Genomic DNA, 25,653 nt, shown 5'->3' with positions numbered 1-25,653 from the left:
AACAACATGTCCTCCCAATCAGAAGCTATCCTTAACAGAACAACATGTCCTCCCAATCAGAAGCTATCCTTAACAGAACATGTCCTCCCAATCAGAAGCTATCCTTAACAGAACAACATGTCCTCCCAATCAGAAGCTATCCTTAACAGAACATGTCCTCCCAATCAGAAGCTATCCTTAACAGAACATGTCCTCCCAATCAGAAGCTATCCTTAACAGAACAACATGTCCTCCCAATCAGAAGCTATCCTTAACAGAACAACATGTCCTCCCAATCAGAAGCTATCCTTAACAGAACAACATGTCCTCCCAATTAGAAGCTATCCTTAACAGAACAACATGTCCTCCCAATCAGAAGCTATCCTTAACAGAACAACATGTCCTCCCAATCAGAAGCTATCCTTAACAGAACAACATGTCCTCCCAATTAGAAGCTATCCTTAACAGAACAACATGTCCTGCCAATCAGAAGCTATCCTTAACAGAACAACATGTCCTCCCAATCAGAAGCTATCCTTAACAGAACAACATGTCCTCCCAATCAGAAGCTATCCTTAACAGAACAACATGTCCTCCCAATTAGAAGCTATCCTTAACAGAACAACATGTCCTCCCAATCAGAAGCTATCCTTAACAGAACAACATGTCCTCCCAATCAGAAGCTATCCTTAACAGAACAACATGTCCTCCCAATTAGAAGCTATCCTTAACAGAACAACATGTCCTGCCAATCAGAAGCTATCCTTAACAGAACAACATGTCCTCCCAATCAGAAGCTATCCTTAACAGAACAACATGTCCTGCCAATCAGAAGCTATCCTTAACAGAACAACATGTCCTCCCAATCAGAAGCTATCCTTAACAGAACAACATGTCCTCCCAATCAGAAGCTATCCTTAACAGAACAACATGTCCTCCCAATCAGAAGCTATCCTTAACAGAACAACATGTCCTCCCAATTAGAAGCTATCCTTAACAGAACAACATGTCCTGCCAATCAGAAGCTATCCTTAACAGAACAACATGTCCTCCCAATCAGAAGCTATCCTTAACAGAACAACATGTCCTCCCAATCAGAAGCTATCCTTAACAGAACAACATGTCCTCCCAATTAGAAGCTATCCTTAACAGAACAACATGTCCTCCCAATCAGAAGCTATCCTTAACAGAACAACATGTCCTCCCAATCAGAAGCTATCCTTAACAGAACAACATGTCCTCCCAATTAGAAGCTATCCTTAACAGAACAACATGTCCTGCCAATCAGAAGCTATCCTTAACAGAACAACATGTCCTCCCAATCAGAAGCTATCCTTAACAGAACAACATGTCCTGCCAATCAGAAGCTATCCTTAACAGAACAACATGTCCTCCCAATCAGAAGCTATCCTTAACAGAACAACATGTCCTCCCAATCAGAAGCTATCCTTAACAGAACAACATGTCCTCCCAATCAGAAGCTATCCTTAACAGAACAACATGTCCTCCCAATCAGAAGCTATCCTTAACAGAACAACATGTCCTCCCAATCAGAAGCTATCCTTAACAGAACAACATGTCCTCCCAATCAGAAGCTATCCTTAACAGAACAACATGTCCTCCCAATCAGAAGCTATCCTTAACAGAACATGTCCTCCCAATCAGAAGCTATCCTTAACAGAACAACATGTCCTCCCAATCAGAAGCTATCCTTAACAGAACATGTCCTCCCAATCAGAAGCTATCCTTAACAGAACATGTCCTCCCAATCAGAAGCTATCCTTAACAGAACAACATGTCCTCCCAATCAGAAGCTATCCTTAACAGAACAACATGTCCTCCCAATCAGAAGCTATCCTTAACAGAACAACATGTCCTCCCAATTAGAAGCTATCCTTAACAGAACAACATGTCCTCCCAATCAGAAGCTATCCTTAACAGAACAACATGTCCTCCCAATCAGAAGCTATCCTTAACAGAACAACATGTCCTCCCAATTAGAAGCTATCCTTAACAGAACAACATGTCCTGCCAATCAGAAGCTATCCTTAACAGAACAACATGTCCTCCCAATCAGAAGCTATCCTTAACAGAACAACATGTCCTCCCAATTAGAAGCTATCCTTAACAGAACAACATGTCCTCCCAACCAGAAGCTATCCTTAACAGAACAACATGTCCTCCCAATCAGAAGCTATCCTTAACAGAACAACATGTCCTCCCAATCAGAAGCTATCCTTAACAGAACAACATGTCCTCCCAATCAGAAGCTATCCTTAACAGAACAACATGTCCTCCCAATCAGAAGCTATCCTTAACAGAACAACATGTCCTCCCAATCAGAAGCTATCCTTAACAGAACAACATGTCCTCCCAATCAGAAGCTATCCTTAACAGAACAACATGTCCTCCCAATCAGAAGCTATCCTTAACAGAACATGTCCTCCCAATCAGAAGCTATCCTTAACAGAACAACATGTCCTCCCAATCAGAAGCTATCCTTAACAGAACATGTCCTCCCAATCAGAAGCTATCCTTAACAGAACATGTCCTCCCAATCAGAAGCTATCCTTAACAGAACAACATGTCCTCCCAATCAGAAGCTATCCTTAACAGAACAACATGTCCTCCCAATCAGAAGCTATCCTTAACAGAACAACATGTCCTCCCAATTAGAAGCTATCCTTAACAGAACAACATGTCCTCCCAATCAGAAGCTATCCTTAACAGAACAACATGTCCTCCCAATCAGAAGCTATCCTTAACAGAACAACATGTCCTCCCAATTAGAAGCTATCCTTAACAGAACAACATGTCCTGCCAATCAGAAGCTATCCTTAACAGAACAACATGTCCTCCCAATCAGAAGCTATCCTTAACAGAACAACATGTCCTCCCAATCAGAAGCTATCCTTAACAGAACAACATGTCCTCCCAATTAGAAGCTATCCTTAACAGAACAACATGTCCTCCCAATCAGAAGCTATCCTTAACAGAACAACATGTCCTCCCAATCAGAAGCTATCCTTAACAGAACAACATGTCCTCCCAATTAGAAGCTATCCTTAACAGAACAACATGTCCTGCCAATCAGAAGCTATCCTTAACAGAACAACATGTCCTCCCAATCAGAAGCTATCCTTAACAGAACAACATGTCCTGCCAATCAGAAGCTATCCTTAACAGAACAACATGTCCTCCCAATCAGAAGCTATCCTTAACAGAACAACATGTCCTCCCAATCAGAAGCTATCCTTAACAGAACAACATGTCCTCCCAATCAGAAGCTATCCTTAACAGAACAACATGTCCTCCCAATCAGAAGCTATCCTTAACAGAACAACATGTCCTCCCAATCAGAAGCTATCCTTAACAGAACAACATGTCCTCCCAATCAGAAGCTATCCTTAACAGAACAACATGTCCTCCCAATCAGAAGCTATCCTTAACAGAACATGTCCTCCCAATCAGAAGCTATCCTTAACAGAACAACATGTCCTCCCAATCAGAAGCTATCCTTAACAGAACATGTCCTCCCAATCAGAAGCTATCCTTAACAGAACATGTCCTCCCAATCAGAAGCTATCCTTAACAGAACAACATGTCCTCCCAATCAGAAGCTATCCTTAACAGAACAACATGTCCTCCCAATCAGAAGCTATCCTTAACAGAACAACATGTCCTCCCAATTAGAAGCTATCCTTAACAGAACAACATGTCCTCCCAATCAGAAGCTATCCTTAACAGAACAACATGTCCTCCCAATCAGAAGCTATCCTTAACAGAACAACATGTCCTCCCAATTAGAAGCTATCCTTAACAGAACAACATGTCCTGCCAATCAGAAGCTATCCTTAACAGAACAACATGTCCTCCCAATCAGAAGCTATCCTTAACAGAACAACATGTCCTCCCAATCAGAAGCTATCCTTAACAGAACAACATGTCCTCCCAATTAGAAGCTATCCTTAACAGAACAACATGTCCTCCCAATCAGAAGCTATCCTTAACAGAACAACATGTCCTCCCAATCAGAAGCTATCCTTAACAGAACAACATGTCCTCCCAATTAGAAGCTATCCTTAACAGAACAACATGTCCTGCCAATCAGAAGCTATCCTTAACAGAACAACATGTCCTCCCAATCAGAAGCTATCCTTAACAGAACAACATGTCCTGCCAATCAGAAGCTATCCTTAACAGAACAACATGTCCTCCCAATCAGAAGCTATCCTTAACAGAACAACATGTCCTCCCAATCAGAAGCTATCCTTAACAGAACAACATGTCCTCCCAATCAGAAGCTATCCTTAACAGAACAACATGTCCTCCCAATTAGAAGCTATCCTTAACAGAACAACATGTCCTGCCAATCAGAAGCTATCCTTAACAGAACAACATGTCCTCCCAATCAGAAGCTATCCTTAACAGAACAACATGTCCTCCCAATCAGAAGCTATCCTTAACAGAACAACATGTCCTCCCAATTAGAAGCTATCCTTAACAGAACAACATGTCCTCCCAATCAGAAGCTATCCTTAACAGAACAACATGTCCTCCCAATCAGAAGCTATCCTTAACAGAACAACATGTCCTCCCAATTAGAAGCTATCCTTAACAGAACAACATGTCCTGCCAATCAGAAGCTATCCTTAACAGAACAACATGTCCTCCCAATCAGAAGCTATCCTTAACAGAACAACATGTCCTGCCCATCAGAAGCTATCCTTAACAGAACAACATGTCCTCCCAATCAGAAGCTATCCTTAACAGAACAACATGTCCTCCCAATCAGAAGCTATCCTTAACAGAACAACATGTCCTCCCAATCAGAAGCTATCCTTAACAGAACAACATGTCCTCCCAATCAGAAGCTATCCTTAACAGAACAACATGTCCTCCCAATCAGAAGCTATCCTTAACAGAACAACATGTCCTCCCAATCAGAAGCTATCCTTAACAGAACAACATGTCCTCCCAATCAGAAGCTATCCTTAACAGAACATGTCCTCCCAATCAGAAGCTATCCTTAACAGAACAACATGTCCTCCCAATCAGAAGCTATCCTTAACAGAACATGTCCTCCCAATCAGAAGCTATCCTTAACAGAACATGTCCTCCCAATCAGAAGCTATCCTTAACAGAACAACATGTCCTCCCAATCAGAAGCTATCCTTAACAGAACAACATGTCCTCCCAATCAGAAGCTATCCTTAACAGAACAACATGTCCTCCCAATTAGAAGCTATCCTTAACAGAACAACATGTCCTCCCAATCAGAAGCTATCCTTAACAGAACAACATGTCCTCCCAATCAGAAGCTATCCTTAACAGAACAACATGTCCTCCCAATTAGAAGCTATCCTTAACAGAACAACATGTCCTGCCAATCAGAAGCTATCCTTAACAGAACAACATGTCCTCCCAATCAGAAGCTATCCTTAACAGAACAACATGTCCTCCCAATCAGAAGCTATCCTTAACAGAACAACATGTCCTCCCAATTAGAAGCTATCCTTAACAGAACAACATGTCCTCCCAATCAGAAGCTATCCTTAACAGAACAACATGTCCTCCCAATCAGAAGCTATCCTTAACAGAACAACATGTCCTCCCAATTAGAAGCTATCCTTAACAGAACAACATGTCCTGCCAATCAGAAGCTATCCTTAACAGAACAACATGTCCTCCCAATCAGAAGCTATCCTTAACAGAACAACATGTCCTGCCAATCAGAAGCTATCCTTAACAGAACAACATGTCCTCCCAATCAGAAGCTATCCTTAACAGAACAACATGTCCTCCCAATCAGAAGCTATCCTTAACAGAACAACATGTCCTCCCAATTAGAAGCTATCCTTAACAGAACAACATGTCCTGCCAATCAGAAGCTATCCTTAACAGAACAACATGTCCTCCCAATCAGAAGCTATCCTTAACAGAACAACATGTCCTGCCAATCAGAAGCTATCCTTAACAGAACAACATGTCCTCCCAATCAGAAGCTATCCTTAACAGAACAACATGTCCTCCCAATCAGAAGCTATCCTTAACAGAACAACATGTCCTCCCAATCAGAAGCTATCCTTAACAGAACAACATGTCCTCCCAATTAGAAGCTATCCTTAACAGAACAACATGTCCTGCCAATCAGAAGCTATCCTTAACAGAACAACATGTCCTCCCAATCAGAAGCTATCCTTAACAGAACAACATGTCCTGCCAATCAGAAGCTATCCTTAACAGAACAACATGTCCTCCCAATCAGAAGCTATCCTTAACAGAACAACATGTCCTCCCAATCAGAAGCTATCCTTAACAGAACAACATGTCCTCCCAATTAGAAGCTATCCTGAGCAGAAATCGAGGCAAAGGTAGGTCTATTGGATTGTTCGACATCAACCATCTCGCTTTTCTTTGTAATCGTATGACTTTTGTACCTTTATTTTATATTATTTTGACATCGAGTCGTGTCCAACAATATGACCGAACCAGCTTTGGAAGCCTTGAATGTGAATGTCAAGGACATGTATATGGTAGCAGAACTTTTTTTTATTGTAAGAGATTCACCATTCCAAGTGTTATACTTTATTCCTTTAGTAATAGCGCTTATCGGGTACTTTTAAAATCATGTAATAAATTATTTAAATAGCAAAATACTGTGCCGCATTATATAGAAAAGACCGGGCCGAATTTGACATCCTGTCCGCCCCTGCCAGCCAGATGAGGTTGCACAAGATCCCAGTGTAAAGTCGATCTATAATGGACTATATATAAGGAAAGAAAGTTTCTCTTTCAGACCTTGCGCTCTACAGGGCAGCTGATATAAAGGTCATCTTGTAGGGCGAGCCCAATGTGTATTTCTTTGCTATAGAATAGAGAGAGAGAGAGAGTTCCGAAAGAAAAGTTGACTCAAAGAGGCTACAATGTAGTAAGAAAAAAAAATGTATTAGAAAGAGAAGTAACCTTCATCAACAAAATGGGAAGGCTTAGGTGTTGACCTTTAACCTGGCTAAACAAAGGTGACAGTACAATTTAATCAATCAAAGAAATTAAAATTGTCCAGCAGACTTAGGAGCATGACTCACTGGCTCCGTTGATTAGCTTGAGTTGAAAGTAGAAACCTGCTAAGTCTTTACTCTTCATCACTGGACTCTTTGAAAATCTTGAAGTATGACTTTCACTTTTTGACACCCCCCCCCCCATTCCTATTGTGACAATCGATGGCTTGCTCTAATGTCTATTTTGTGACGATTTTATGATTAGGATTTTATTTACAAAACATTTCTTATTTCACTTGATGTATATTCAATGGCACAAACAGAATCAATTGTCTTGGAAATATAACGTGATTAAAACACAATGAAGTAACGTTCTTTTTTACACTATTGTGAGCTCCTTCAAGCACATACATTCAAACAATTCATTGATTCTCAATTCAACATTATTTTGACACAAAATTCTTGCATATTTACTGACGTAATAAAACCTCAATGTACTGCTTCTTAGTTACACTGTAGTTAGACTGTTACATCTTTACTCTTATACAACTTTACATTGACACAACTTTGTACTGGTATAACTTTGTAATGATACAACTTTGTACTGATACAACTGAACTTTTAACTTCACTTCACAACTCGTGGACCCGCAACAGTTCAAGGACTTGAAACAGCTCAAGGACCTGAAACAGCTCAAGGACCTGAAACAGCTCAAGGACCTGAAACAGCTCAAGGACCTGAAACAGTTCAAGGACCTGAAACAGTTCAAGGACCTGAAACAGCTCAAGGACCTGAAACAGCTCAAGGACCTGAAACAGCTCAAGGACCCGCAACAGCTCAAGGACCTGAAACAGTTCAAGGACCTGAAACAGCTCAAGGACCTGAAACAGCTCAAGGACCCGCAACAGCTCAAGGACCTGAAACAGCTCAAGGACCTGAAACAGCTCAAGGACCTGCAACAGCTCAAGGACCTGAAACAGTTCAAGGACCTGAAACAGTTCAAGGACCTGAAACAGCTCAAGGACCTGAAACAGCTCAAGGACCTGAAACAGCTCAAGGACCCGCAACAGCTCAAGGACCTGAAACAACTCAAGGACCTGAAACAGCTCAAGGACCCGCAACAGCTCAAAGACCTGAAACAGCTCAAAAACCTTGACTAATTAACTTTTCCCAATTTATACCTTTTTAAATAGTCTTTTCTAAAATCCCAGAAACTTCTATTCCAAATATTTTCTATTATATTTCTATTTTTCTAGAATGAAGTAGAATAAGGTCAAAACATTGATTTGTGACACCTACTACTGAATACTCAAATTTACAATTTTAGCGTCCCCTCCCCCATGACTATTTAAATATATTCAGTTCAAGTGAAGACACAACGACAAATCAGCATTCGGCCTAAAAAAAACATTCAACATGCAATTTTGATATTTTTTGTTACTAAACACATTTTCCGTTGAATGATTTTAAATATCTTCACATCGCGTTAACGGTGGGCCACAGCAACAGATGACATTTAGGCCTACATCATCTGCACAGACTGCACTATAGATCGCAAGGTCTGAAGGGGGCAACTACTCTTTTTTATCTTCACATCTGCTGCCTCTAAACTCTAAACCAACAGGCGTCATGAATTGAAATCGCTAACTTAAGAAATAAAATGACGTAGTACTGAATACAAACATACTTCACGGGAGAAATGTTTTATTATAACCATACATAAACACATAAACACATAAACAAGTCAATAGTAGTGCCACAATTGAAACATTAGCACACAGTTGTCATAATATTTATTGTAGTTCTTCAACATCGCAAGAAGTTGCCCAGTTTTGTTCTTCTATAACAGTCTAGCTCATTTCAAATAAGATAATAATATACATAAACGTCTCTTGTACAAAGCTTATATAAATTCACTCTGCCAGGTGAAAAGTCTGTGAACGCTATTTCTGCCTCACCCAGCTGAAACTTGGCACATTTATTCATTAGCATAGACAAGACAATTTTTTTTTATCAATTTAAAAAAAAAGGAACCGATTTAGACAATCTATTACTGATAATTCATTATTTTATTTAATAGCAAAAGGGAAACCAATACGACAGTATTCACTGACATAACTAAAATTTGTTGGGTTTAGTCCCTTAAATACTTTTGTTAACGCTAATTCTTCTTCACGCATTCTCTGTTGATACTTTGAATAATTATTATTATTATCAATAAACAAAAATACCCTATTAGTTAATTAATTATTAGTAATTAATTATTTTGTTTATATCGAATAAGGGAAATAACTTCTAAATTTTCGATAGACAAATAGTTGTAATGACGAAGTTCTTCTCTTTTATATAAGCCTTGTTTTTTTTTTTTTTTGTTTCTAAAAGGATTTTTTTTTTATTTTCCTTTTTGTTTTATTTACCTCACTGACTACAAAAGAACATTTGAGTTGACTTCAGGCCAGACCTGCAGAAACGTAGTGTACGTGTACAGAATCGTTTGATTCCAGTGCGGGACTGAAGCACTAGCGGATCCAGAACTTTGGAGGGGGGGGGCGATTTTTTTCCAAACCCTAACCCAAACGCCCAGTAAACGCTAACCCTACGCATAAACGTGCATACAGCGCGCGCGCGCACACACACACACATATATATGTATATATATATATATATATATATATATATATATATATATATATATATATATATATATATAAATATGAGAATAAAAAAAGCAGCATTTCTCAACCTTCGGCGAAAAACAAAACAACTGGGGCAGCGTTGTAAGGTTCTCTGGTGAAGTTCGGGGCGAAGCCCCGACGCCATAAGCGTTTTCTTGCTTTTTTCACTGCAGAAGCGCATTCTCCTGACAAGTACAGCTCATTATTTATCAATGGAGTTCGGGGCGAAGCCCCGACCCCATAAGCGTTTTCTTGCTTTTTGACTGCAGATACGCATTCTCCTGACAACTCATTCTTCACAATGTAGTTCGGGGCGAAGCCCCGACGCCAAAAGCGTTTTCTTGCTTTTTTCACTGCAGAAACGCATTCTCCTGACAATAAAAGCTCATTATTCATCAATGGAGTACGGGGCGAAGCCCCCACGCCAAAAGCGTTTTCTTGCATTCTTCATTGCAGAAACGCATTCTCCTGACATCTACAACTCATTACCCATAAATGAAGTTCGGGGCGAAGCCCCGACGCCAAAAGCGTTTTCTTGCATTCTTCTCTGCAGAAACGCATTCTCCTGACCTGAAGCTCATTATTCATACTATTAAAAAACGACCTTTCGAATAATGTTGTACTTGAAAAATATTCTAATTTGAATTTATAGGCCCATAATACATTGCAAATAAAACCGATTTGTTCCTTGAAAAGATAGGATACCCCACGCATTTAGATTTTTGCTTTGAGGATCGCCGCCGAAAAAAAAATTTATTCGATAAATAGTATTCAGGAAAACTCCTCTATAAATTGTGAGTTATAGTCCCAAATTTATTTAGCTAGAAAAATATCAGATTGAGTAAAGGTTGGGAAAAGGTGACTATGAAAATGTTATTTGAGTTTAGAACTCATCTCAATCATGACTCTTATACTGAAAAATTTCGTTTGAATTCTAACTTTTCCAATGCAAAGTCTTTCTTAAAATAATTATGATAACTTCATGCGAAATTACAAAAACTCTGCCTGGAAATGGGAATGGCGGTAGAGTGAAAACGATTAACCCTCGCTCCTTTACTAATTTCTGCTAAAGATTGCATTTGGCATTAAAGAATAGGTATGGGGCGACTCGATATAAGAATTTATTTTATAGTATATATAAATTATATTAGTGACAGATTTTTTTAATTTTGTAATTTCTTAACTATAATACAAAAAGAAAAGTATTGATTTGTCCGATGGGGGAAATGCGATTGCATGTATCGCCCCTCCCACCTGGTACAACCCTTTTTCATTTAAATTTACTAATGATACAATTTGAGATTAGAGTGTGGTACGACATAATATACAATGGGTCACATATCAATACGTAGTTTATATTATATAGATATTCAACTAATTTTATTCACAAACTATGATTCTCCACAAAAATAGGACCGCCCCCCCCCAGCACTCAGAGGGCTAGAGTGGGGAGGGCAGTACATGCAATCGCCCCCCCCCCCTCACCCCACCGAATCGGCCAAAATACCAGAAAGGAAGCGACATAATATAAAATTTATATATTAATTCAACTAATTTTGTTCACAAACTATGATTTCTCCATAAAAACGGACCGCCCCCCCCCCACTCAAAGGGTTTAGTTGGGAAGGGCAGAAGAGGTATTCGTCCCCCCACCCCCCACCAATCGGCAAACAGGGAACGACATAATATAAAGATCGGTTAAAATATCAATAACAAGTTACAAGGATATAGATATTTAATTGATGTGTTAGCAGGCTGTGAATTCTACCAATAAATTGGACCGCCCCCCCCCCACTCGAATGTGTAAGGGGGGGGGGGCGGGATTGATACCATCGCCCCCTCCCGACCCCACCAAATCGGCCAACATACTAGAAGGGGGGGGGCGAAATAATCTAAAAATAGGTTGAAATATAAATAATTAGTATATATTTTTAACATAAGTAATAAATTCGTATACAAATTGTGTGAATCCTATACTAAAGTTCGTCCGCCCCTACCGGCCGAGTGGGGGGGGGGGCGATCGCCCCTACCGCCCCCCCCCTGGATCCGCCAGTGGACTGAAGCGTGTTCAAAATGGACCCAATTCTATTGGGAGAGGATTATATTTTAAACAATTGTTACTTTCAATCCTGACTTTCATTATGTGCCCAATTAGCTAGTAATTGACAATTGGCGTGTTATATTAATGGAAGAGACACTTTTACTTAAAATTTGTTTATATCAACTCACTCTGTCTGATAGGATCATGGCGCATTGAGAAAGTGATAGGATCATGGCGCATTGAGAAAGTGATAGGATCATGGCGGATTGAGAAAGTAATAGGATCATGGCGCATTGAGAAAGTGATAGGATCATGGCGCATTGAGAAAGTGATAGGATCATAGCGCATTGAGAAAGTGATAGGATCATAGCGCATTGAGAAAGTCATAGTATCATAGCGCATTGAGAAAGTGATAGGATCATGGCGCATTGAGAAAGTGATAGGATCATAGCGCATTGAGAAAGTGATAGGATCATAGCGCATTGAGAAAGTTATAGTATCATAGCGCATTGAGAAATTGATAGGATCATGGCGCATTGAGAAAGTGATAGGATCATAGCAGATTGAGAAAGTGATAGTATCATAGCGCATTGAGAAAGTTATAGTATCATAGCGCATTGAGAAAGTGATAGGATCATGGCGCATTGAGAATGTGATAGGATCATGGCGCATTGAGAAAGTGATAGGATCATAGCGCATTGAGAAAGTGATAGGATCATGGCGCATTGAGAAAGTGATAGGATCATAGCGCATTGAGAAAGTGCTAGGATCATGGCGCATTGAGAAAGTGATAGGATCATGGCGCATTGAGAAAGTGCTAGGATCATAGCGCATTGAGAAAGTGATAGGATCATGGCGCATTGAGAAAGTAATAGGATCATGGCGCATTGAGTAAGTTATAGTATCATAGCGCATTGAGAAAGTGATAGGATGATGGCGCATTGAGAAAGTGATAGGATCATGGCGCATTGAGAAAGTGATAGGATCATAGCGCATTGAGAAAGTGATAGGATCATAGCGCATTGAGAAAGTTATAGTATCATAGCGCATTGAGAAAGTTATAGTATCATAGCGCATTGAGAAATTGATAGGATCATGGCGCATTGAGAAAGTGATAGGATCATGGCGCATTGAGAAAGTGATAGGATCATAGCGCATTGAGAAAGTGATAGGATCATAGCGCATTGAGAAAGTGATAGGATCATAGCGCATTGAGAAAGTTATAGTATCATAGCGCATTGAGAAAGTGCTAGGATCATGGCGCATTGAGAAAGTGATAGGATCATGGCGCATTGAGAAAGTGCTAGGATCATAGCGCATTGAGAAAGTGATAGGATCATGGCGCATTGAGAAAGTAATAGGATCATGGCGCATTGAGTAAGTTATAGTATCATAGCGCATTGAGAAAGTGATAGGATCATGGCGCATTGAGAAAGTGATAGGATCATGGCGCATTGAGAAAGTGATAGGATCATAGCGCATTGAGAAAGTGATAGGATCATAGCGCATTGAGAAAGTTATAGTATCATAGCGCATTGAGAAAGTGATAGGATCATGGCGCATTGAGAAAGTGATAGGATCATAGCAGATTGAGAAAGTGATAGTATCATAGCGCATTGAGAAAGTTATAGTATCATAGCGCATTGAGAAAGTGATAGGATCATGGCGCATTGAGAAAGTGATAGGATCATGGCGCATTGAGAAAGTGATAGGATCATAGCGCATTGAGAAAGTGCTAGGATCATGGCGCATTGAGAAAGTGATAGGATCATGGCGCATTGAGAAAGTGCTAGGATCATAGCGCATTGAGAAAGTGATAGGATCATGGCGCATTGAGAAAGTAATAGGATCATGGCGCATTGAGTAAGTTATAGTATCATAGCGCATTGAGAAAGTGATAGGATCATGTCGCATTGAGAAAGTGATAGGATCATGGCGCATTGAGAAAGTGATAGGATCATAGCGCATTGAGAAAGTGATAGGATCATAGCGCATTGAGAAAGTTATAGTATCATAGCGCATTGAGAAAGTGATAGGATCATGGCGCATTGAGAAAGTGATAGGATCATAGCAGATTGAGAAAGTGATAGTATCATAGCGCATTGAGAAAGTTATAGTATCATAGCGCATTGAGAAAGTGATAGGATCATGGCGCATTGAGAAAGTGATATGATCATGGCGCATTGAGAAAGTGATAGGATCATAGCGCATTGAGAAAGTGATAGGATCATGGCGCATTGAGAAAGTGATAGGATCATAGCGCATTGAGAAAGTGCTAGGATCATGGCGCATTGAGAAAGTGATAGGATCATGGCGCATTGAGAAAGTGCTAGGATCATAGCGCATTGAGAAAGTGATAGGATCATGGCGCATTGAGAAAGTAATAGGATCATGGCGCATTGAGTAAGTTATAGTATCATAGCGCATTGAGAAAGTGATAGGATCATGGCGCATTGAGAAAGTGATAGGATCATAGCACATTGAGAAAGTAATAGGATCATAGCGCATTGAGAAAGTGATAGGATCATAGCGCAATGAGAAAGTGATAGGATCATAGCACATTGAGAAAGTGATAGTGTCATAGCAGATTTAGAAAGTGATAGAATCATAGCGAAGCGAGAAAGTGATAGGATCATAGCGCATTGAGAAAGTGATAGGATCATAGCGTAATGAGAAAGTGATAGGATCATAGCGTAATGAGAAAGTGATAGGATCATAGCACATTGAGAAAGTAATAGGATCATAGCGCATTGAGAAAGTGATAGGATCATAGCGCAATGAGAAAGTGATAGGATCATAGCACATTGAGAAAGTGATAGTGTCATAGCAGATTTAAAAAGTGATAGAATCATAGCGAAGCGAGAAAGTGATAGGATCATAGCGCATTGAGAAAGTGATAGGATCATAGCAGATTGAGAAAGTGATAGTATCATAGCGTAATGAGAAAGTGATAGGATCATGGCGCATTGAGAAAGTGATAGGATCATAGAGCATTGAGAAAGTGATAGGATCATGGCGCATTGAGAAAGTCATAGTATCATAGCGCATTGAGAAAGTGATAGGATCATGGCGCATTGAGAAAGTGATAGGATCATAGCGTAATGAGAAAGTGATAGGATCATAGCGCATTGAGAAAGTGATAGGATCATAGCGTATTGAGAAAGTGATAGGATGATAGCGTATTGAGAAAGTGATAGGATCATAGTGTATTGAGAAAGTTATAGGATCATAGCGCATTGAGAAAGTGATAGGATCATAGTGTATTGAGAAAGTTATAGGATCATAGCGCATTGAGAAAGTGATAGGATCAGGGCGCATTGAGAAAGTGATAGGATCAGGGCGCATTGAGAAAGTGATAGGATCATGGCGCATTGAGAAGGTGATAGGATCAGGGCGCATTGAGAAGGTGATAGGATCAGGGCGCATTGAGAAAACTAAAAGTTAAACAAAAATTATTGGTTAAAATATTTATAATCCCACAGATTTATTATGTAAAATGTGGAAAAGCAGATCACATGACTGATCCAAACTAATTAATACAATGTCACTTAATATAAGCTTTGTTTTTTTAAAGTGTTTTTTAAATGTATGTCTTGTTTTATTTTGTTAACATTGGTGATTATATCATTTTCCTTGGTTAGTATTCAAATAGTCGGGTTTGAATACTTACTTACTTTATTACGTTATTAAGTCAGTATTCAAACCCGGCTATTGATAACAACAAAGAACATACAACTATTTGTTCACCTCCCTCCATGCCCCCAGTCTTTGTCACGCCGCCGCCTCGTCCCACCCAACCCCATCTGAGGAGCACTCCACAGTTCGAGATACGCTGGTGTTATGTATAACAAACACAACTGTGGTTTCCTTATCAGAGCACTACAATGTTATGTTTCCAAGTAGTGATTTTAATTTTTTAACGTTTTTGAACGAGATTGATGCGGCAGTCACGTGTGACATTTCAATATGACAATAACACCTGTCACTTGCATGTGTCACAAACATGTAGTGCGTTCTTTCAATAGTGGCAAGTTTGAACTCGATACTGACATCTAGCTATTAAACAGTCAAATACACAAGAAGGAAAAACAATCAATCAATCAATCAATCATTCAATTATTTTTTTGCTTCTTTTTGTGAATTATTTTCTTTTCCTGGACACCAAGCTTGGCGTCTGGATGAAAATGACCAAAGAAGAAATATATGGAGCCTAGCTAATTGCACTTTGCAAGGATGAAAGAAAGCCTCATTAGACTGTCACGATACACCACAACGTTCTTCGAAAGGACCAATGACAGCCCATGTATTTAGAGAACGAAAATGAGTTTGTCTCTCCTGGATGATCGACTTCGTTCTGTAGTCCCAGGTGAAAGAGCCCTCCAAAAAAGGAGGGAGGGGGACATCATTTACGCCTGCTTAGCACCAGCTCAGACAGAAAGATTGCATTCGACCAGGTCTAAGATACAAACTTCAGCTACAAATTTAGAAGCTTCTAAGGAATGAACTGTAGGAAGCGTCTTAAGTAGCACAAACTGTATAGGGTGTACTAGAATAGTAGGTTCATGTTTATTCCTTACATTCTGACTGCTCTCAATGAAATGTTTCCGTCACGTGACATCATATGGACGTGCTTCAATAGCTTCAGTAATTCGAGTCTCGAGTATTTTAAGCGGCATCGATCGCACGTCAGTATCGATACACGACAGGCCCGTTCGATGAGGCTAAAGGCATAGCACGTAAGTATCGATACAAGGCAGGCCAGTTCAATGGCGCTTAAAGCATAGCAAGTAATTGGATTTTTCCCCCTGATTGTTTTGTTTTTGGTGTCGAGTCGATAAACAGTTTTAAAATCACCGATTCTCTGATAGTTGTGGAGCTTCAATTAGTTCTATCTAGGTCAACAGGTTCACACAGTGCTGTGTGTGTCAGCAGACGTACACCTTAATACTTTATATATTATGTTGGAAAGATTTCACAGAGGAACATAACGTCAACATTCTGACAGTAAATATTTCAGGACAACTTAAATAAAATAACCACAAAAATATTCTGTAGATAAAGACAAAATTTATATGCCTTGTGACCTTGATATACTTATTTTTTACCTTTACTGGGGGCCAATAGCTTACCTTACATCCAGTGACTGAATGATGGGCAAGCTCGACTCTCGCAAAGCTGCCCTTGCCAAGGAGGTGCCCCTCCAGGGCGTACCGTCCGATGCACTGTATTTTCTTGCCCATGTTGCAAGTGAAGTTTTATCGATTAATTCCTGGACTGTTTCTTTCCCCACGCACAATGAATGTACAGTCTGTGAGCTCAGAGGTAAATACAGACATAGCTTCAAGAAAACTCAAATCGACTAACTACTAAACACTCAGACACTAGATGAAGGAAATGAGCGCGAATCTGCTACTATATCCACAGTGTAGCAGCCTGGTCCGTCCCAGTGTTGAAACCACAAAGGAAGAATTCATTTCTACGCCACTGACCCCGCGCCATCACTCTACCCGAGGACAGATCGCGAGGTTGTCGTTGAGGAACACAGAAGACTACATGTTGATGACTGCAACAACCACTACAGTAACGTTGACCATGGATGACTCGGCGGCTGGCGGTAACACCTGTGAGAGCTCTCATTTGAAGAAAAAAGAAAAGAAGGATTAAATCCCGCGAAAGTTTTGGTAGTTGGCAAGTTGCATTATGGCCGACGACCGGAAGTACGTGTGGCAGGCACGAGAATGAGATCGCGGAGAAAAAAAAATTGGAGGAGATGGAAGAAAAAAAAATTAAGTCGCGGCCTTAAAGGCGTTCTAACGATTTCCACTCCCGCCTTGCAATGTGTACTCGCGCTGGGCTGCAGACGTAGGGCGTGCGAGTTGTGTCACTCGATGTTGCGTGATCGAGCTGAATAAGTTGTTTCCCTTGAATTCAAATACGGATAAATTTATGAAATCAAAATTCACAATGATTCATTAGGTGTTGCTATAAATAGAACGTGATATCAAAACGAGGCTATACAAGCAGTCTGTGGATGAAGTATCCAGGTCTAATCAGGAGCACAGGGATGGAATCGAAATAATAATAAAAAAAAAACACTTCGATCTCATCGGAAGTCAATATTCCATGTCGCCAACTGGGCCAGTCAACGTTCTTGATTAGGATTGCGATAATGATAAAAGAAGAGACGTCAGTTGCACACAGGCGCGCACCTATACACAGCACCGAGAAAACTAATGAATGACTGAAAAGTGAGGTGAAAACGTGTGTGCGTGTGTGTTTTATTTTGAAAGCGATTTATGTTGTTGTCTTAAGAGCGAGAGAGAGAGAGAGAGAGGACTGGCCTTTCAGATGCGACCAGTCAAATGGCGTGTGAGCGGTTTGACAATATTGCTCACAAGCCGCGCGCGCACACATACACGGTGGCTCGCGCGGTTGGCCAGCTGTCGGGTAACTAAGTATGGAGACATCAGTGAGTTGGTACAGCTCGCACAATCTACACAGCCGGGCGACCTGAAACTTTAATTTAATAATAATCACTTGTTAAATATGACTAGCTTAGTGGTCAAGTCAAGAAATGCTGAAATCAGATTTTCATTAGTGATTTGAGTTTTTTTTTAGATCTGAAGGTTGACAGACAGATGGACATACAGACAGCACAAACAGGAGCTTTTTCCTACCGATACGTTCATCTTCACCGATTCTGTAATCTGTTTTAACCGTTGGGGCACCACACAGGATCTGCCGTCCGTCTTCCTTCATTCATCTTTGTTTCTTGCCTTAAGTAGTACCTCTTTCAGTAACATTCCTGTCCAATCGCTTTCTCTGTCTGCCTCTTCTTCTTTTCATTGGTACTGTCCCTCTTTCTTAGCCCTGAGGACATTGGCATATGGCCATAAAGTCTTAGCCTTTATTTTTTAGGTCAGCAGGTCAACGTGGGGCCCAATTATGATCCTGTTCCGAATCTCCTCATCTGTGGGTCGTCCTACCTAAAAAAAAAAACGCCTCCTACCGGTAAGGGGCGCATAAATACGAATAAAAGACATGCATTGTGTTACCCTGCGGTTAGATACCTCCATAAAGTTACATTGAATGAAGACGAGATTCTGCTACTACTCTCTTGCGCACACTCCATAAGCTCTCTGTAAAAGCGAGGTGGTCACACTTTGTCATCAGTGCAGCTGATGAATCACGAGGCCGTGTGCGGCCTCCCACGATGATAGATTTATACCTTCACAGATGTATGCATTTACAGATTTATGCATTAATAGGTTTATGTATTGTCAGATTTATATAGTGTATGACTTATGTATTGCCAGATTGATATATTTTGACATACGTGTATTGTCTGATTTATGTATTGACAAATTTATGTCTGTCATATTTATGTGTATTTAATTTATACATTGTATGATTTATGTATTGTCAGATAAATGTATTGTCAGAACTATGTATTGTCAGATTTATGTACTGTCTGACGTTTGTATTGTCAGCTAACTACAGAGCCAAGACGCTGTCAGACTTTTGTATTGTCAGCTAACTACAGAGCCAAGACGCTGTCAGACTTTTGTATCGTCAGCTAACTACATAGCCAAGACGCTGTCAGACTTTTGAATTGTCAGCTAACTACAGAGCCAAGACGCTGTCAGACTTTTGTATTGTCAGCTAACTACAGAACCAAGACGCTGTCAGACTTTTGTATTGTCAGCTAACTACAGAGCCAAGACGCTGTCAGACTTTTCTATTGTCAGCTAACTACAGAGCCAAGACGCTGTCAGACTTTGTATTGTCAGCTAACTACAGAGCCAAGACGCTGTCAGACTTTTCTATTATCAGCTAACTACAGAGCCAAGACGCTGTCAGACTTTTGTATCGTCAGCTAACTACAGAGCCAAGATGCTGTCAGACTTTTATATTGTCAGCTAACTACAGAGCCAAGACGCTGTCAGACTTTTGTATCGTCAGCTAACTACAGAGCCAAGACGCTGTCAGATTTTTGTATTGTCAGCTAACTACAGAGCCAAGACGCTGTCAGACTTTGTATTGTCAGCTAACTACAGAGCCAAGACGCTGTCAGACTTTTCTATTGTCAGCTAACTACAGAGCCAAGACGCTGTCAGACTTTTCTATTGTCAGCTAACTACAGAGCCAAGACGCTGTCAGACTTTTCTATTGTCAGCTAACTACAGAGCCAAGACGCTGTCAGACTTTTCTATTGTCAGCTAACTACAGAGCCAAGACGCTGTCAGACTTTAGTATTGTCAGCTAACTACAGAGCCAAGACGCTGTCAGACTTTTCTATTGTCAGCTAACTACAGAGCCAAGACGCTGTCAGACTTTTCTATTGTCAGCTAACTACAGAGCCAAGACGCTGTCAGACTTTTCTATTGTCAGCTAACTACAGAGTCAAGACGCTGTCAGACTTTTCTATTGTCAGCTAACTACAGAGCCAAGACGCTGTCAGACTTTAGTATTGTCAGCTAACTACAGAGCCAAGACGCTGTCAGACTTTTGTATCATCAGCTAACTACAGAGCCAAGACGCTGTCAGACTTTTGTATCGTCAGCTAACTACAGAGCCAAGACGCTGTCAGACTTTTGTATTGTCAGCTAACTACACAGCTAAGACGCTGTCAGACTTTTGTATTGTCAGCTAACTACAGAGCCAAGACGCTGTCAGACTTTTGTATTGTCAGCTAACTACAGAGCCAAGACGCTGTCTGAGATTGCGTCCATAGAGGTGTTGGTGGAGAGTACTAGTTCCGGAGACAAGAAAAGAGAGTCACGTGACGAAGATTCCTTTAATAAAATATTTATTTGCGTTCCATCGAGCGCCAACCACGTGACTCTTCTGCTGCCATGGCAACGAGAGTCGAAGAGGGGGGTGGGGTGGAAGTGTGGCTGGCGCCAAAGATCGATCGCTTTTTCCCTCGTCTCTCTTAGCTTGCTCTCTCTTTCTCTCTCTCTCGTGTGTATGCTGTTACGCTAACACAGACTAACCGATTCGGTCACCTACGAGGTGGCCCACCCACCCACACAAATACATACAATTATGTCTGCCATTGATTGGTAATTACAATCCGAGTGTGTCTCTTACTCAGCGTCCCTTGCTCAGAGTGAATCTTTACACCAACAGAAGCGAAATGAGTTCATTCCTTTGGCCCCTCTTCCAAACACATCCTCTTCTACATTTTCTCTGCTAAAAGTTCCTCTCCTTCACTCTCTCTTCTACAGCCCCCCCCCCCCCCCCTGCCGTGGCCGTGATGGTCGCCACATCATCCTTTCAGCACCCCTTTCCCCATATCACACCCCTTGTTGGCACGTGTCGCAGACAATTAGATCAACGGATCTCACTATACTGACTCCTACAATTAGATCGACGGATCTCACTATACTGACTCCTACAATTAGATCGACGGATCTCACTATACTGACTCCTACAATTAGATCGACGGATCTCACTATACTGACTCCTACAATTAGATCGACGGATCTCACTATACTGACTCCTACAATTAGATCGACGGATCTCACTATACTGACTCCTACAATTAGATCGACGGATCTCACTATACTGACTCCTACAATTAGATCGACGGATCTCACTATACTGACTCCTACAATTAGATCGACGGATCTCACTATACTGACTCCTACAATGAGATCGACGGATCTCACTATACTGACTCCTACAATGAGATCGACGGATCTCACTATACTGACTCCTACAATTAGATCGACGGATCTCACTATACTGACTCCTACAATTAGATCGACGGATCCCACTATACTGACTCCTACAATTAGATCGACGGATCTCACTATACTGACTCCTACAATTAGATCGACGGATCTCACTATACTGACTCCTACAATTAGATCGACTGATCTCACTATACTGACTCCTACAATTAGATCGACTGATCTCACTATACTGACTCCTACAATTAGATCGTGATCTCACTATAGTGACTCCTACAATTAGATCGACGGATCTCACTATACTGACTCCTACAATTAGATCGACGGATCTCACTATACTGACTCCTACAATTAGATCGACGGATCTCACTATACTGACTCCTACAATTAGATCGACGGATCTCACTATACTGACTCCTACAATGAGATCGACGGATCTCACTATACTGACTCCTACAATGAGATCGACGGATCTCACTATACTGACTCCTACAATTAGATCGACGGATCTCACTATACTGACTCCTACAATTAGATCGACGGATCCCACTATACTGACTCCTACAATTAGATCGACGGATCTCACTATACTGACTCCTACAATTAGATCGACGGATCTCACTATACTGACTCCTACAATTAGATCGACTGATCTCACTATACTCACTCCTACAATTAGATCGACTGATCTCAATATACTGACTCCTACAATTAGATCGTGATCTCACTATAGTGACTCCTACAATTAGATCGACGGATCTCACTATACTGACTCCTACAATTAGATCGACGGATCTCACTATAATGACTACTACAATCAGATCGACGGATCTCACTATACTGACTCCTACAATTAGATCGACGGATCTCACTATACTGACTCCTACAATTAGATCGACGGATCTCACTATACTGACTCCTACAATTAGATCGACGGATCTCACTATACTGACTCCTACAATTAGATCGACGGATCTCACTATACTGACTCCTACAATTAGATCGACGGATCTCACTATACTGACTCCTACAATGAGATCGACGGATCTCACTATACTGACTCCTACAATGAGATCGACGGATCTCACTATACTGACTCCTACAATTAGATCGACGGATCTCACTATACTGACTCCTACAATTAGATCGACGGATCCCACTATACTGACTCCTACAATTAGATCGACGGATCTCACTATACTGACTCCTACAATTAGATCGACGGATCTCACTATACTGACTCCTACAATTAGATCGACTGATCTCACTATACTCACTCCTACAATTAGATCGACTGATCTCAATATACTGACTCCTACAATTAGATCGTGATCTCACTATAGTGACTCCTACAATTAGATCGACGGATCTCACTATACTGACTCCTACAATTAGATCGACGGATCTCACTATAATGACTACTACAATCAGATCGACGGATCTCACTATACTGACTCCTACAATTAGATCGACGGATCTCACTATACTGACTCCTACAATTAGATCGACGGATCTCACTATACTGACTCCTACAATTAGATCGACGGATCTCACTATACTGACTCCTACAATTAGATCGACGGATCTCACTATACTGACTCCTACAATTAGATCGACTGATCTCACTATACTCACTCCTACAATTAGATCGACTGATCTCAATATACTGACTCCTACAATTAGATCGTGATCTCACTATAGTGACTCCTACAATTAGATCGACGGATCTCACTATACTGACTCCTACAATTAGATCGACGGATCTCACTATAATGACTACTACAATCAGATCGACGGATCTCACTATACTGACTCCTACAATTAGATCGACGGATCTCACTATACTGACTCCTACAATTAGATCGACGGATCTCACTATACTGACTCCTACAATTAGATCGACGGATCTCACTATACTGACTCCTACAATTAGATCGACGGATCTCACTATACTGACTCCTACAATTAGATCGACGGATCTCACTATACTGACTCCAACAATTAGATCGACGGATCCCACTATGCTGCCTCGATCCCACTATGCTGCCTCGATCCCACTATGCTGGATCCTTAATATTGCCTCGTTTAAAGAACACTTATTTAAGGGGCTGTAACTCTACCTGCTATATTTTTATTACAATGTGTATTTCTTTGTAATGGCTATTGATTTCATGTATATGTCATGGAGTTCAACTTGAGCTTGGTCTCTTAATTTTACTTGTCTCCGAGTTAAAAAAAAAAAAAAGCCGCTGAAAACCTTTAAAAGAAAGAGATTAGTAAGTTTTGTTTTACACTTAAACTCTTAAGCTGCCCCTGTGGGATAATAATAATAATATTAATAAGCGTTGTCTTTGATTCCGAAGATTAAGTAGGCGTGCTGTATTTGACGCTGCCAGGCATATTTTGTCACATCTGATTCACACAAAGCTCTTGCGAGCCAGGGCTCTTGAGTTTTCTAATTGTCGTCTGCGCCTGTTATCGGCAAAGGCTTTTCTTTGGGTCTCTAATATGTATCCCGAGTACTTTGTCAGAGCTCTCCAACCATCTTCTGCAAGTTGTTTTCCTCTAGGCCCGCCATGTCGAAATGTCCCTTCCTGGTGGAGTGCGCCTCTGCTATGCCGCCCTCCTTTAAACTCCACTAAAACAAATCGCCTTTGGTATGTTGTCCTCCTCCCAAAGAAAAAGGTGTTCAACCAAGCGCAACTGTCGAATGGTAAGTAGTGATTCTGCACTGTCCACACAGACAATCACTTTCCATAAAATCTGTAAGGTAGTCTTGCCAGCGTATGCCCATTGTGGTCAGAGGGTATCTTTTATTGGAAGAGTCCGATCAGTCTTAGAGGACTGTAAAGTGTGTAGAAAAACATTGATTTTTGTTGGAAGGCGGTGAGACTAAGTCCACCATTCTCTTATTTGGAGCTGACCAAAAGTGCTATTGTCCTTAGCCAGAAGGTTGTTTTTCTAGACAGTGACGCATCTTTGAACACTATGCTGCCGAGGAAGTGCTCGAGAATTTATTCACATTGGTTTGTGAAGGTTAGTTCCATTAGGGAACTTCTGGGAGCATGATCTCCATTTATTGGGATTTTATATACTGATTCATAAATATTCATCGTTTTCAAATTGTATTTAAGAATGTCTGAAACAAAGAAAAAGAAAGATTTCAATTACTCTTCCAAACTCAACTCTCACAATTTTCTCAACCATTATTTAACTTTCGATTTTGGAAATAAATACGAGTATTGTGATTTTGGTTCTGTTCAAGAAGTACCACTTTTACAAGCACTTACCTAGATCTATTTATTGAAGAAAAACATTCATAAAATTTGCCGAGGTCTGTTTCTGGTTATTATGTTTTTCGTGAATTATAAATTGCCTACACTTTAATAAGGGAGAGCCGTGTAGGTGGCTTTTACTTTGGTGATAAGGCTACTAGAACCTACAATTAGATGGTGAGCAAATGTTTAATTAGGTCAATTGATTCATTAAAAGTTGTTCTTGCTTGCAAAGAAATGTTTTAAAACTGCCGTAAGCCAGTAGCAACAAAAAAACAGGAGAAGCAGCAAACAACAACAGCAACAACAAAATACAACATAAACAAAACAACAACAGCGGCAAAAAAACAACAAACAACAACAGCAAACAACATCAGTAACAAATAGCAACAACAAAAGAGTTGAAAATGATTAGGTGTGACAATAAAACTACTTTGATACACACCAAACATTTAGAGCCATGTTTCATTTAAACAAGTGTCCGTGTGTGTGTGTGCATATGAGTGTGTTTATGTGTTTTTTCTATGTCTGTGTGTGTGTGAGTGTTGTAGTCGGGTATCTAGTTGATATTATTTATTTGTTTTCAGAGCCTTGCTATTCAATCAAAACGCACGAGAGCAGGGCGAGAGCTGCCCAAGCGGGGTGGGAGAGGCGGGTTCAAGAGAGGAGGAACAAGAAGTGATTGGAAGAACCCCCCCCTCCCCCCCCCCCAAAAAAAAAAAAAAAAAAAACCAGGAGGGGGTAATACTAATTCCATTTTTGTTTAGTGCCGAGTTATGGCCCTTTGCCTAACACGGGCAGATGTCGATATTAGAACGTTCTCTCTTTCTAGTCCCTTTTCCCCCCCCCCCCACCCCACTTTGGCCAAAGTCCAAGGAAAGTGGATGGTCTGCGAATGTTGTTCATAGTACATGATGATGTCACTACTAGGACTGTTAGCGTTGTGGCCAACGGTTTTTGTCGTGTGTGTGGTCACTGCGGTGG

General features: G+C 40.7%; 1 protein-coding gene across 6 annotated transcripts in view; it reads right to left on the bottom strand.

The window, feature by feature from the left end:
• Positions 1-18,007, bottom strand: part of LOC106058494 (serine/threonine-protein kinase MARK1-like) — a 234,793-nt gene extending 216,786 nt beyond the window's left edge. For 5 of the 6 annotated variants that reach the window (XM_013215941.2, XM_013215949.2, XM_013215962.2 and 2 more), the window contains exon 1: positions 16,826-18,006. In XM_013215941.2, the coding sequence (XP_013071395.2) occupies positions 16,826-16,936 (111 nt within the window). In that variant the 5' untranslated portion in view covers positions 16,937-18,006. Of the gene's footprint in view, positions 1-16,825 lie in introns of all 6 variants that reach the window. The other variant, XM_013215955.2, reaches the window with a different exon arrangement.
• Between the last annotated feature and the right edge of the window lie 7,646 nt (positions 18,008-25,653).

Source organism: Biomphalaria glabrata, chromosome 5 (genome assembly GCF_947242115.1).
Source record: "Biomphalaria glabrata chromosome 5, xgBioGlab47.1, whole genome shotgun sequence".
NCBI lineage: Eukaryota > Metazoa > Mollusca > Gastropoda > Planorbidae > Biomphalaria > Biomphalaria glabrata.
This window is presented reverse-complemented; position numbering and strand designations above follow the sequence as displayed.